General features: G+C 40.6%; 1 protein-coding gene across 6 annotated transcripts in view; it reads right to left on the bottom strand.

Moving 5' to 3' along the window:
- rbfox1 (RNA binding fox-1 homolog 1) overlaps nt 1-12,070 on the bottom strand; it is a 271,780-nt gene extending 259,710 nt beyond the window's left edge. For 3 of the 6 annotated variants that reach the window (XM_083566552.1, XM_083566545.1, XM_083566557.1), the window contains exon 1: nt 11,220-11,625. In XM_083566552.1, the coding sequence (XP_083422678.1) occupies nt 11,220-11,270 (51 nt within the window). In that variant the 5' untranslated portion in view covers nt 11,271-11,625. Of the gene's footprint in view, nt 1-10,983; nt 11,629-11,994 lie in introns of those variants that run through there. The other 3 variants (XM_083566556.1, XM_083566540.1, XM_083566546.1) reach the window with 3 other exon arrangements.
- Nucleotides 12,071-14,318: the final 2,248 nt, after the last annotated feature.

The following is a 14,318-nucleotide window of genomic DNA, read 5'->3' as shown; positions in this document are numbered from 1 at the left end:
GACTTTCCCTTTCCATTCTGCGATAAGGAGCGATGGCACAGCGGCGATAGACAGCGTGAAATAATTGGCATGTTGCGGGTGAAAAGTCAGCGTTTAAGAGCTGGGGATAAAAAAATGTAAAAAAAAAAGACAGCAGCATATAAAAAGAGAGAGGGGGGGGGGGGAGTGCAAGGAGTGCTGATTCTGGGGTTCAGTAAAGCCTTGGCTCAAAATTTGCATCAATGAATTTGGCAATAATTACGCCAAATAAAATGCAAAAAAGTTATGAGTCAGCATTACGTTTTATATATATGTAAAAATCCAGAGCAGCTTCTGGATGACTGAGCAAACGAGTAAAAGGGGGGAAAAAAAGCAGGTTTTAACAACAGTGTAAAAAAAAGGTAAGGCAATGAGTCATCTGACCTATGAGTAAGACCTCATATAGTGGCGTGTTAAAGCCTGGAGCGATTTAGAGGCATGCGAGTGATAAAGCCGAGACAAAAACCGTGCTGCGTGAGATCACTTCGAATTATCTCTGTGCCCATCAGCATCACAGAGGATCCCGGGAAAAAAAACAACAACAACAACAACAACTAAATGCAACATCACGAGCAGCCCTCCTGCATCGAACCTGTGCGCTGCGAGGGACGTGAGCGCCTCGTAGATTTACATGTAATCAGACCGATAATTAACGCAGATGCTAAGATGTTAATGAAGCCACCGGTAGAGAGGTGCTTCGTGTCATGCTTTTCTTCTCAAGCCACTCTCTTTGAAAACACTCAGATCGGTCCGAGGGCTAATACGGGTGCGTTTCTATAGTAACCGCTCGTTGACTTGTCATGGAAACAATCCATATGAATGTGTAATGCTTTTCTCTCTTTCCTTAAAGAAAGGAGTCTCCAGTCCGAGTGCTTCGTAAAGACAGATAAAGACACAACAACTTGTGTTCGAGAATGAAGAAATAGATACGAGAGCCTGGCGATGAGCGATAACATTAAATGTAGCTATAAATGGATAAAAAGTGCATTTAACGAATAAAGAAATAAGACACTTCAGGACGTGTGTTTATAAGCAAACAATCAACTTCGGGAGTAGTGACAGAATTTCTGACCTGTCGTTTCATTCTTACTTAATGTAATTCTTATAATAAAGCGTATGAGGTCAGAAGGGTTAGGGTGAAGTCAAGGGGTTTATAAGTCAGCTATAAATTGTTATAAGGCATCATAGATATTATTACTCTATATCTAAAAAGGTATTACAGTATCCAGCATTGTATTGTGTGTTTATGAATGTGCTTATAACAAATTATTTCTTTTAATGATGCACTTGATAACATGTCATGAGCACTATTAACTCTTCAACGACAGGTTTGTGAGTTTCTTATGTCAGTTTTATGACACAGAAGTCAAGCAACAGGTTTCAACATAAACCAAAACGAGGACGATTATCTTAGTCATATTAACTGCTCCAGAAATCATTTGTCAAGTTCCTTCTGTATTTGTCCACATTCTCTACGTTACACTATATTGACAAAGGTTTGTAGACACGTGACCATAAGATTGTTATGTGCTTGGTGAACATGATCCCATTTCACTTTTAGTCCCCATTTGCCACTCTTTTGGGAAGATGTTCCACTAGATTTTGTGGAGATTTGCGCTCATTCGATCAGATGCTTAAACAAAATGAAAAAAAAACCCGAACTCAATCTGTGAGTGTTATGAGTGTTATGGAGACATGGTGCCTCACTGCAGTGATTGTAATCTGAATTACATCTGGAATGTTGACTGTCATTTAAGCCAGTGTGAGATCTTCGCAGGGGGCCGTGTTAATACGACTGAGGAAGTAAAAAGCACTAGTGGCTCGAGTGATGCAATTTAACGTGTTTATTTGCATAAACACTTGGGCTGAATTTTATTTGATATTATATTGAAGAATGTGCTTATCTTAAAATGCTTTTCTGTCAGGGTTTAGATGCATTTAGTCCTCCATTTAGACCTAGACTATTCTGAGATGTTTCACTAGATGTTGGAGTGTTCGTGAGGAGATTTTGTGCTCATCCAGCCACAAGGGTATTAAAAGTCAGGTGGTGATATAAGTGAGGTGAGGAGGCCTGGGGTGCAGTCAGCTTTCCAATTCATCCCAAAGGTGTTCAATAGGGTTGAGGGTCTATAGCAGGAGATCTTCCACTCTAATTTATGTAAACCATAAACCTGGGGTGCAGTCAGCTTTCCAATTTATCAGTTCTGCCAATTCCAGTTCCAATTCATCCTTTGACTCATTCTCATGTAAAGTATATCTTCATGGAGCTGGCTTTGCTCCAAGATGCTGGAACAGGTTTGGGTCTCGGAGTTTCTCAAATGAAGGGAAATTTAATGCTACTGCATTCAAAGACAATTGTGTGCCTTGAAATTCACAGTAACATTTTGGGCAAGAACCATATGGCTAGAAAAACCGTCCGTCCCAACGCTGGTCTCTATATAGTTTAGCTGTTAAGTATTCGTTTCCCTATTCGCAATTTAAAAGCACACGTATTCATTAAACGGCGACGGATCGAGCAGACGAGCGAGGCCGCTGAAGAACTGCCATGTACACACATCTGCTTTTTGAACCTAAACTTCCAGCTCGACCTTTTGGGCTCGTGGCAGTAAATCACAAGCTTATCAGAGCAGTTCAGCTTTTCTCGACCGGCGTACGTTTCACCGATAACAAGATCTCGCACGCTTTGGATTCCAAATTAGACGAATTTCTCAGACAAATTGAGCTCCGTATCCGGAATGACCCTCGTAGGTCCAGCCGGGAAACAAAAAAGCTAATTTACATGGTGGTTGTTTTTTTCCCTACAAACACATTCTGCTTGGAAATCAGTAGCCACGCTGCGGTGTGACAAAATAAGCAAGCAATTAGCGCGGACACACTTCTACGAGTTATTAAAACTAAACTTATAAGGCAGGGTGTTGTTGAGAAACTCGACAAAAAGCCTTCTCTGTAACTTCAAAAGCCAATTATACACTCCTCACGCATGAGAGCGGCGTTCCGAGCAAATTAATTCCTACCAAGAGTGAGTGAATTTCTTCACTTTAAGGGAGACTATGAGGGAACAACACAGTGTGTGTGTGTGTGTGTGTGTGTGTGTGTGTGAGTTTCTGTGTGTGTTTATAAACTAGAAATTTAGAGGTAACCAGAAGGCATTAGAGGCACTCTTTGTTTTTTTTTTATCAAATGTAAACACCCAAAAAGTTTGTAGCAGCAAAGTTCACTATTTTTCTTTTCTCGTGTTTCTAATGTCATGGGAATAAAAATAATTGTGGATTTTTCTAATTCACAATACAATTCAACGAGTCTAAAGTGTCAAACTAGACACCTTGCTGATGGTCTATTTAAATAAATGTTCCATTTTGTCTATTTGTAACTGGACGACTTCTTTTGACAAAACATCTGTAGTCAAGTCTGTAGTTTTATCTTCTCCCATTAGGGGGCGCCACAGCGGATCATCCGTCTCCACACCCCCCTGTCCTCTACATCTGCCTCTTTCACACCAACTACCTGCATGTCTTCCTTCACCACATCTAAAACCTCCTCCTTGGTCTTCCTCTTTTCCTCCTTCCTGGTGTCTCCATCCTCAGCATTCTCCTACTGATATACCCCATGTCCCTCCTCTGCACATGTCCAAACCATCTCAATCTCACCTCCCTCACTTTGTCTCCAAAACGTCCTACATGCGCCGTCCCTCTAATAAACTCATTTCTAATCCTGTCCATCGTCGTCACTCCCAACGAACATCTCAACATCTTCAGCTCTGCTACCTCCAGCTCCACCTCCTGTCTTTTACTCAATGCCACTGTCTCTAATCCATACAGCATCGCTATTTGTAACTGGACTATGTAGTATTATATCACATGTATAATGCATTGTATACCTTTATAAAGTTTCACATGTTGCTGCATTTTCAAGTCGACATTTTTCAAAATCAGTGCTTCCACTATATTTACAAAAGTTTGTGGACACTTGATGATAAGATTAGTGTGAGCTTTTTAAACAACAGGTTCCACATTTAGTCCAGTTCAACCCGAAAGCTATATAAAGAGGCCACCCAAGGGCTTCCAATCCGACCGATGTAAAGCAGAAATTCATAGATCTGGCTTTGTGTACAGGGGCATTGTCACGCTGAACAGGTTTGAGTCTTGTACTTCAAGTGAAAGGAAAAAAAAAAAAAAAGAAAAAAAAAAGACATGCTACCATATTCAGACATTTTTTACAATTGTGTACCATGACTATTGTTTCAGGAAGAACCACATATGGATTAAAAGTCAAGTGTCCTAATATGTTTATCTATATACTGTAGCATTATCTAAAGAGGTCATGCCATGAATTGGTTTTCTAATGATGCTGTGTCTTTCATGTGATATGAATTCACAGGTCAGAGTTTACCAAACTTCTACGCACTGTGCATGCATTTCCAATGTCCACCGTAAACCAGCGCCAAATGGAAGTCAATAGAATGAAAAGCTCAAATCAAAAGGTACGGGAATTTTGTAATGTGATCAGTGATTCTCGTACCACTTGCCTATTAGCAGTCCCTTCAAATGTTACACAAACAACACTGGTCATTTATTTCAACTCAAATCAACCGGTGGCGTGACAGTGGCGTGTCTAATAATCATCTGTGAAACCGGCTACGAGCGTTCTCCAACGCTAGCATTTCCACTGGGTTATTACTGATCGTGCAATCTGGCGCTTGTGTAATCTGGAGATTCCTCTTCAGTGCAACAGTGTTAAAGAATTACTGCTCCATTTTTAAACACACTTAGTACTGAGCAATCTATTAAATTTGTATTAACTGAGTAGAAAGACTGATCGCTCTACAGATCTGTGCAGCTTAAAGAATATCCTGATGAAACAATTCACACCATCTGTCCTGTGCACAGCATTGTTCTGTGAATCTCCCTTTCAAAACTTGTACTAGTTGAATAAATATGCTCACGAAGCGTTTAGGGAATCAGAGGAAGGGAAGTATTGGCGTGTCGTGAACGTCGGCTAGTTTGAGCAAACGCGGACTTTAATACACTGTTTGCTGTCAAGCCCCTAATGGCATTTGGAAAAGAGCACGGTTTGGGCTCAGCTGGATAATATTCCTGTTTGGAGACCTGAGGGAAACACTCTATCCTACTCAACTCCACTCCACTCATGTGTGGGGGAAATAAAGCTTCTCATAATAAAGAAAAAAAATTAAAAAATGTAATTAGGAAGAGTGAATAAAGTAACCTAGTAGGTCCAAGTTGGCGTTCTGAAAAGCCCGACATCCTCAAATTTGTAGCGGAATACAGGTACAGTGGTACATTTACAGCAACATCCACACAGCGATCTTCTCTTGATATCTAATTGGCTGATTTCAAATATTCGCTCTTACATTATTTTTTTTTTTATAAAATATTATCATTTAAAATTATATTTAAACAATAATAATCCGCTCCTGCAGCAAAATACAAAAATCTGTTTCTTAAAAAAAAATTTCAAAACACAACAATGAACAATATAATTATATAAATAATATCATTATAATAAATAAATAAATAAATAAATAAATAAATGTGCATTTATAACTGTGTGCATTATAATTTATAATTATTATTATTGTTAATATCTGCTGTTAAATAATAAAAGATAATAAGTTTGTTCATGCTAATGGTCTACACAGAAAGTCCTGTAGTATTTGAGTCTAAGAAGCTAGTCCAAGTCTAATTATTTAAATGATTGAGGAACACCAGATCATATTTTTGATTAATTCTCAAGTCGAGTCAAGTTTATTTCTATTGCGCTTTTTTACAACAGACATTGTCTCAAAGCAGCTTTACAGAATTTTAAGCGTGAAGGTGAATGATGTGTATTTATTCCTGATGAGCAGCCATGGCGACTGTGACCAGGAAAAACTAGATGTTATGAGAAAGAAACCTTGAGAGGAACCAGACTCAAAAGGGGAACCCATCCTCATTTGGGTGACATCAAGAGATTGATCATAAATCTTTCAACAATACAGAACACTGGAGAGTGAGAACTAACATGAGTACTGGAGTATAAGATTATAAGTAATGATCTTTCTACAGTCTTTATGGTTATAAAACTAGGAGCTACTGAGCTCAACATTTGTGATCATCACAGATCCAGCACCAGCTTCTCCATGCCAGAGCCTTTGAACACTATAAGAGGTCCAATGTCAGATCTCCACACATGTAGTGGGATCCAATTGGCACTGGTAGGTCCCTAGATGGTTCGGGATGTTTGGAAGTTCGGCATCTACTTCTTCAAAGGTCCATAATCTTCATGAGGTGGGACGTGACTGGAGCTGGCCAAATAGTCACATTTATCTAGTTTTGTTCATGTTATAGCAGCTACAAACAGTCATTCCCACACATATTTCTTTCATTTACTGAAAAACTAAAAAAACTAATAACTAAAACTGGAGGCTCCTTCCAAAAATTTTCTTGTGAACATCTATGCACATGAACATCTACAAAAAAACCACGAACGCATGTTAGTCAGGAATCTACTGTGCATGGGAACAAATAATGCACATTATAGGGGTCTTCACTTCATAGTGAACTGATTTAAGGAGTACACTCTGTTCCAGATTCACGCTGAACACAGAACTCAGATGTTTAATAACAAGCATTAATTAAACCTGTGGTCTATTCATCAGCTTGACAGAAACCTGTAACCTTTTATTGCATCATCATCAGTTTTATTGTCAGCGTGATGAATTGTGTAGAGACATTGCTCACGGCACATGAAGTTCGACACGAGGTAATTGGTAATCGTTTTACTGCTACACGTGCACCAGAACCTATAGAAACATATAGAAACCTATAGAAATTTTACAGATTATACACCTGGGTTGATTTTGGGTTTAGGCTTACAGCTGTGTGAGCGACAACATCACGTCAGGTCTATAAAAGATCTAAGGGTTTAAACCTGGAAAACAAAATGTGTCCTGGAACGAGCGCGTTACATTTCCTAGAACGACAATTACAAGACAACCGAGTATTGAAAAGAGTTCTTGCTGAATGTTCAGGGTTCCATCTGAAGCCATTTAACAAGGAGAGGCACTTTGGCTTTTTGGAACAGCTCCTGTAAGAACCAGACTTTCATCAACTCCATTGTGATTTTTTTATTTGCTGCCACTTGTCAATATAATAAAACTGCCATTTTCCTCTTCAACCTTGTCACGGTGTAGGCGATCCAAATTTGTATAACCTGTGTATAATGTGTCCTCCATGCCCATTTATACAATGAAGATCCTTTCAGAAGAGATCTGCAATTAAAGAATAGTGGAGATTTGCTACTGATGTAGGTGATGGGAGGAGGACTGGGGTGCAGTCAGCGTTCAGTATGGCTGAGGTCAGAGCTCTATAGCAGGGGATATTCCACACGTTCTAACACAAAACAAAAGTTCACTCTGCTGTAATGTATATGTGACAAATAAATGCTATTCTATTCTCTGTGATCTTATTCAAACGTTCCTCACACTTTCGACCTTCATTCATATCCTTAGTGGTTACGCTAGCAAACACTAGCAACATTACATGTAGGCTTTAATGGACCCAATCCCTATTTCAGCCAAAAATCATAAATCATCAAAGGGCTCCTCGAATAGAGCAGTTTTTTTGGGGGGGTTTCTACACTTTGCCGCTGTAGGTGTCCTCACATTGAAGTCCCACATGTACACTCCAATTATCCATATTTTCTGAACTGGTTGTTTTTTTTTTTAACACCTTTCTTACTATTAACACAAAACCTCGACTTATCAGCTAATTAGAATGGCACTTGCCGAGTGAGAAACACAAATCTGGGTAAATATGTGACTCTTCAGGCAGTGAGCTAAACACACACCGCATGACTTCTGTGTCTGGATAAAGCCAGATTGCTGACTTCCTGTCATCGTATGATGTGAGGACACACACTGTTTTAGACAATACATTTTGCTTAGAAGAGATGCTTCATATTGCAAAAAAACTAAACCTTAAGAAAACCCATATCCATAACCATATAAAAACATCACTAGTTTCAGATCCTCTTAGTTAGACACTAGCTAACGTTGCCAGATATTGTTAAACGGTGTCTCCTTTAGGAGGATCTGCAAAAAAAAATAATTAATGTGGAAAAATGTCATTTAGGGGTGGAGTCAGAGCAAATGTATTAATATAGCACTGTTTAGATTCAATGACCTGAAAGTCAATCATATGGGAGAGCAAATCGACACAGCTCCTCAGTTCCTCAACCTCAGCTGCATCCCTCTAGTTCACAAAGGCATTATCTACTTATGCAAGCTGTTATATTTGTTTGTACCTGCTCACGATAATTTCCAACGAAACTAGCTTAGATTTTGTTCATCTGCTTTGCTTACACACCCATTGAGTCCAGCTGCTTTCTTCTCAAAAAAACTGAATGCATTAAACCAGTGTGAAACACTTAGTCCGTTTGGGTCGTATGACTTTCCGCACCGTCGCCACCAGGGACCCATTAGCAGGGAAAATAAATAAATAATAAATAAATAAATAAAGTAGGTCTTGTTCTGCAAGCTAATTAAACGTGCTATAATAACGACAGCCTCGTTTCTTTCACGAGAGCGCGTATGTTACAATATCATTACAGCACGAAGGAACATTTTTATTGCGGCTTCAGACAAAGCAACTCGACAGAAGATCGTCTGACGTCTACAGACCGTACGGCCTCCATACAGACCTGACTTTACCTTGAGACACGCATCTTTCTTGCTACTCAAGGCAGAAATGTCTCTAATGTATTAATGCACATGTACAATGCACGTCCTTTTCTTCTGTTTTTTCTCTAATGCGCAGCACTTTGATGTTTAAAAAGCTTCTGAAAACCCTCAAGGCTTTAAAAACAGTTCCCTTTCGGCTTCAATGTAAAATAAATATATAAATAAAATAAAAACCTTCTGTTTTATCTGTTGGTATTATTCTCTTTTTTCTTTAACTCCATTATAAAATATATATTTAGATATCTTTATTCGAAATAAATTATTTATTCTCCTCTGACTGTCCCGTTCATGTTCACATACAACTTTTTCTTAGTAGTTGAATTTGTAATAGTAATCTGGTGATTAGTGGGATAGTAAAAGTAATAATAGTATTTTTTTTGTTCACTTTTTAGCCACATGTTCTGTGGTGTTTTATTCCTCCAAACACACCACAGCATGGTATTTGCCAACACTGTAAAATTATACATGGTAAAGGATGATACATTTATAGATACATTTTATGCTGTGGAACATCCATGGCATGATTTCTCACATACTTAATAAATGATTGTAATAAACAGCTGGAAACATCTGTAACCAGCTATAAACTTCAAACAGTTATTAAGCAGCTTTAAACATCTGTATCAGCTGTAAAGTTATAAAGAGCTACAAACATCTGTAAACAGATATAAACATCCGCAAACAGACAAACATCTGTAAACAGATATAATCCCAACTGTACAGTTATATTGTTAAATTGTTAGAAAGAGCTATAAACCCTCTATAACCATTTGTCAACAACTATAAACATCTATAAATATCTGTAAACAACTATAAACAGCTGTAGTTATAAACAGCTATAAACATATTTAACCAGCGGTAAAGTTATAAACAGTTATAAACATCTGTAAACAGCTGGTAATCATTATAAAGTGCTATAAAGCAGTCGTTCCCTCACCTGCCTCTTGTTCTCCAAGTAAGAAATTAAGTGCATGCCACGTTACGGAGTAATGAACACGTAAACGATCGCTCCTCACAGCTTGACCTCTGACGGTCACAAAACACTGACACTGGAGTCTCCTTCCATCAACATGCAATTAACATGATTGTGAAATTCTTCTAAGCAAGTATAGTTCGCTGTGGAGAGTCTGGGCCACTCTACAGGTGCTGATCATCACTATTGTCCTTCTGTCTCCTTAACAGCATGTCTAAAGGTTGTAACGTTCTGCGACTCCTCACAAACGCTGACACGCTAAACATATTTACTAATGCAGACACCTTTGGATAAATAAATACAAATAAATTCATTCATCCATTAATCAATGTATTTGAGGAATAAGCAATCATGGAGAAATTATGGAGCAATAATACTGCGTCCTCACTGCGGACTTGGTGGTGTTGCTTTTTTTATTTCAAAAATAAAAAATTGTGTGAGATGACAAGTTCTCAGGTGCATGGTATGAAGTGGAGATTGTACCAAAATCATCATCATCATCATCATCATCAACATCTCTCTGCAGGTCAAACAGCGATTTCACATTAGGACATTGCTTTCCGTTTATTCTCTTCGCTTCACGTTGTGCTCAGGATGGTAATCAGCATCTTCTCAATAAAGTGACCACTGACGCAATCGTCGCAAACCCGTTGATAAAATGGGCAATGAAACACAAAATGCACCCACCCTGTGCATCGTTCTCGTGCAAGTTTCTCTCCCATCAAGCACACAGCGATAAATGAAGCATGCACGTGCGCCCTAACCTTGCACAGTATGCATGATAGGCTAAAAAGACGCTTAACTCTAAAACTCCACAACTCTTTCCACCCACTTCGTGCTGCTGCCTAACATGTTCTCCAGGAGACTTGCTGCATTGCTCATCACCTTGATGCCAGAGCAGGTGCACCCAAACACTCAAATGCAGATGCAAAACTTCAGTGTATGCAAGAAAAAAAAAGAAAAAAAGATGCGTCGTTTTTATGTACGCAAGAAATATCACTGATACACCATAAAGACAATTCATCATTCATCACTGTGTACGTCATTTTTTATGCAACTTGATCATAGAATCACAAACGCATCCGCTTGTGCGATGATCTTTTCTTTTTTCTTTTTTAAATCTGTCTCTTTTTTGTAAACACACAGCCATAAATAAAGCATGCGCGCGCGCCTTGCGGGTCCCATGCCATGCGAGAGCCAAAGTGTGCACAAAACCAAGTCGCGAGCCTCTCCGCGAAATACACCGAGCACTGACCTCCGGTGGGGGAAAAGAAAAGGAAGCGAACGTTTTCTCTTTTTTTCTTTCTTTCTTTCTTTCTTTGTTTTTTTTTTTTTTTTAATTAACGGCGTCGCACCGGAATGCGTCCCCGCCGCGCTCGCGTGCACATCCCTTCTCCTCCTTCTCTTCCTCCTCCTCCTCCTCCTGCTCTTCCTGTCTCTGATGCGCGAGCGCGCTCGTTCTCTCTCTCTCTCCCCCGGCGCGTGTCTTACCTGAAGGGCATCTCCTGCCACCACTGCTGCCATCAGCTGCCAGGATTTCATGGCGGTCGAGGTAGAGGAGGAGGTGAAGGTGGTGGTGGAGGAGGAGGAGGAAGGGGTTGGGGGGGGTTACGGGAAGTGGAACGCGACGGTGCTGGGGTAAAAAAGGTGGTCGTGGGAGGCAGTACGGAAAGGGAGGTAAATAAAAAAAAGGCGCGAGGGGCAGAAAGTGGCTCCCAGGTTCTTTATTTGCAGGAGGTAAAGGCGGATTTGCGCGCGCGGAGACGGAGTGTGAAAGATAGAAACGGGAAGAGAGAGAGAGAGAGAGAGAGAGAGAGAGAGAGAGAGAGAGAGAGAGAGAGAGAGAGAGATGCGCGAGCGGGCGGTCGCCGGTGCGTAGCCACGTGCCTACGATGCAAATGAGCGCGTGTGTCACTTCGGAGCGCGCGCGCGCGCACCATTCCGCCTCATGACACGCCCCCTTCTACAACACCGGCACACTTTGATTTTTTTGAGCGCGAGCCGGCAGCGAACGTACGGTCTTTGTCGGAAGTTTTTACAAGTAGCACTTTTTTTATTGAATTAATTGATAAGCTAATAATATTGAAGAATTTATTCAATAATCGTTTTAATAAAATGGCAGCGACTCCCAATTCTGTTAAATATTCATTAGCGCGAGAGGATAACCTGACTGACAGAAACATCACCTTCACCTGTCCGGAGTTTTCAACTTTTCTGCTCGAGTTTTATTTCCTTTATCTCATTTTAACAACATTTTTTCACTTACTAAATCCAGCTTGTAGTTTTACAGGCAGCACCTCATCACCGGGTTCCATCTTCCTTAAACAGCGCCATCTTTCCATCAGCTCTGTCACTCTAATTGAGACCGCACCTGTTTTGGAGGTTTCCCTTGATTGGCATCCCCATGGTCTTAATGTCCCTTGGGTTAGCCGTTATGCCACTTTGTAAAAGCGACTCGTAATCGTTAACATATTACATTAAACTTTATTGTCATTGTGCAATGTACATGTACAGAGACAACCAGCATCGAACCAGAAGTGCATACATGACTTATTTACAATAAAGAACAGTAAGATAAATATGGTATGAGGTCCATATACGTGTACAGGGATGAGGGTGAATAATGTACAGAAGATGCTGTAGGTAATAATATATGGTATATATAGTAATATACAAATTACAATATCCAAAGAATATCCATAGACAGACGTGTCAGAAGATAATATTCTCAAAGGACATGATATAGTTATGTACAAGTATGAATATATATATGATACAGTATGTATAGTATTAATATGGGTGGAATGTACATTAGTGCAAATATAGATGGTGCTATACTTCAGTCTTTTTGTGTGGCTCTGAGGCACCTGTAGCGTCTGCCCGATGAGAGAGGGTGAATAGTCCATGGTTGGGGTGAGAGGTATCTTTGATAATGCCTCTCACCCTTTGCAGACAGCGCTTATTGTAAATGTTTGCTGAAATGTATCGTTGATGATTCGCTGAGCAGTTTTCACCCTCTGCAGTTTTCACCCTCTGAAGGGCTTTCTGGTCCGAAGCAGTGCAGCTGCTGTGCCACACTGAGATGCAGTTAGTGAGGGTGCTCTCAACGGTACAGCGTTAAAACAGATTAACGTCCTGCGAAATGACGCTGTGTCTCGTACGCTGGTGTGAGCTTTTATAATGAATAAGATCAATTGGCAATTTCATTACAGTTGGAAAGATACCTCACGTTGTTTTGAAATCTACTCGCCGCCGCACACGGCTCCTGTAGACTTCGCCCTCTTTTTCCAAAGATGACGATCCAACTCGAAGCTCGCGGTTTTGACGCCGTTGCGGAAATCCAGAGTGAATCGCAGAAGGAGCTTGACGCGCTTCCAAAAGAAGACTTCCAGGACACATCCCAGAAGTTAGAGAAACGCTGGGAGTGCTGCATTACTCTGCAAGGACACTATTTTGTAGGTGATAGTGTGTAAACTTTTTCTAGATAAAGTATTTTCTGATACCACCTCGTAGATGATTTTAAGAGAGTAGATAAGTGTACACAGCTAGTACAGCTATATTGATGAAGCCATAAAGCTATAACAACATTGGTCACTATTGCACATTCACAAGAGAGAGAGCACAAGATACAACATGAACATGTAGGACAGGTGTGTGAACATGATTTTAATACAGAGGTATGTGAACAGTAATAGCTTTTGTCTTCTTTGTCTTCATTATCTTCTTTGTGTCAGGCAACATGGAACACCCTACAATTTTACCCATCATTTCAATTTCAAGCTCTGCTCCACCATCTAACCTAAAACCTTGAAAGGTTTTAGTCTTCACCAGCCATGACACCTGACATCCGCATGTCAAAGACATAGCATTTTTTCGGGTTTTCTTCCTCACTAACGTCAGCCCTGTGCAGATCAGCACTGTAGAAAGCCAGCTGTTCAATCCCGGTGACAGTCTACATAAATTGGGTTAGCAGCGGCCCAGGCAGTCAAGGACTTGTCATCAGTGACCTCTGTTTAACTACATCCCTGCTGCTCCTAAAGTGCCGGGAGACATCATGTTTTAATATCATTCCGTCCTGTCCTGACGTTCCAATTTCTTAACGCCAGCCAGTGTTTACTAGGGCTTTTTTTCACACGGGCTTAAATTACTCTCTCCAGTCATTAGACATTTTTAATCGTGATTGACATCAATGTGTGGCAATGAGACAGAGTGAGGGGGTGAGAGTGAGACAGGGTGAGGGGGTGAGATGGAGACACTGTGAGGGGTGAGAGTGAGACAGGGTGAGGGGGTGAGATGGAGACACTGTGAGGGGGGTGAGAGTAAGACAGGGTGAGGGGTGAGAGTGAGACAGGGTGAGGAGGTAAGTAAGGGGGTGAGAGTGAGAAAGGGTGAGATGGAGATAGCTTGAGGGGGTGAGAGTGAGACACTGTGGGAGGGGGTGAGAGTGAGACAGGGTGAGATGGAGATAGCTTGAGGGGGTGAGAGTGAGACACTGTGAGGGGGGTGAGAGTGAGACAGGGTGAGATGGAGATAGCTTGAGGGGGTGAGAGTAAGACAGGGTGAGATGGAGATAGCTTGAGGGGGTGGGAG

The sequence above is a fragment of the Silurus aristotelis genome (genome assembly GCF_946808225.1).
Source record: "Silurus aristotelis genome assembly, chromosome: 17".
Classification (NCBI taxonomy): domain Eukaryota; kingdom Metazoa; phylum Chordata; class Actinopteri; order Siluriformes; family Siluridae; genus Silurus; species Silurus aristotelis.
The sequence above is the reverse complement of the archived record's forward strand: the minus strand, read 5'-3'. Positions and strand labels throughout refer to the sequence as shown.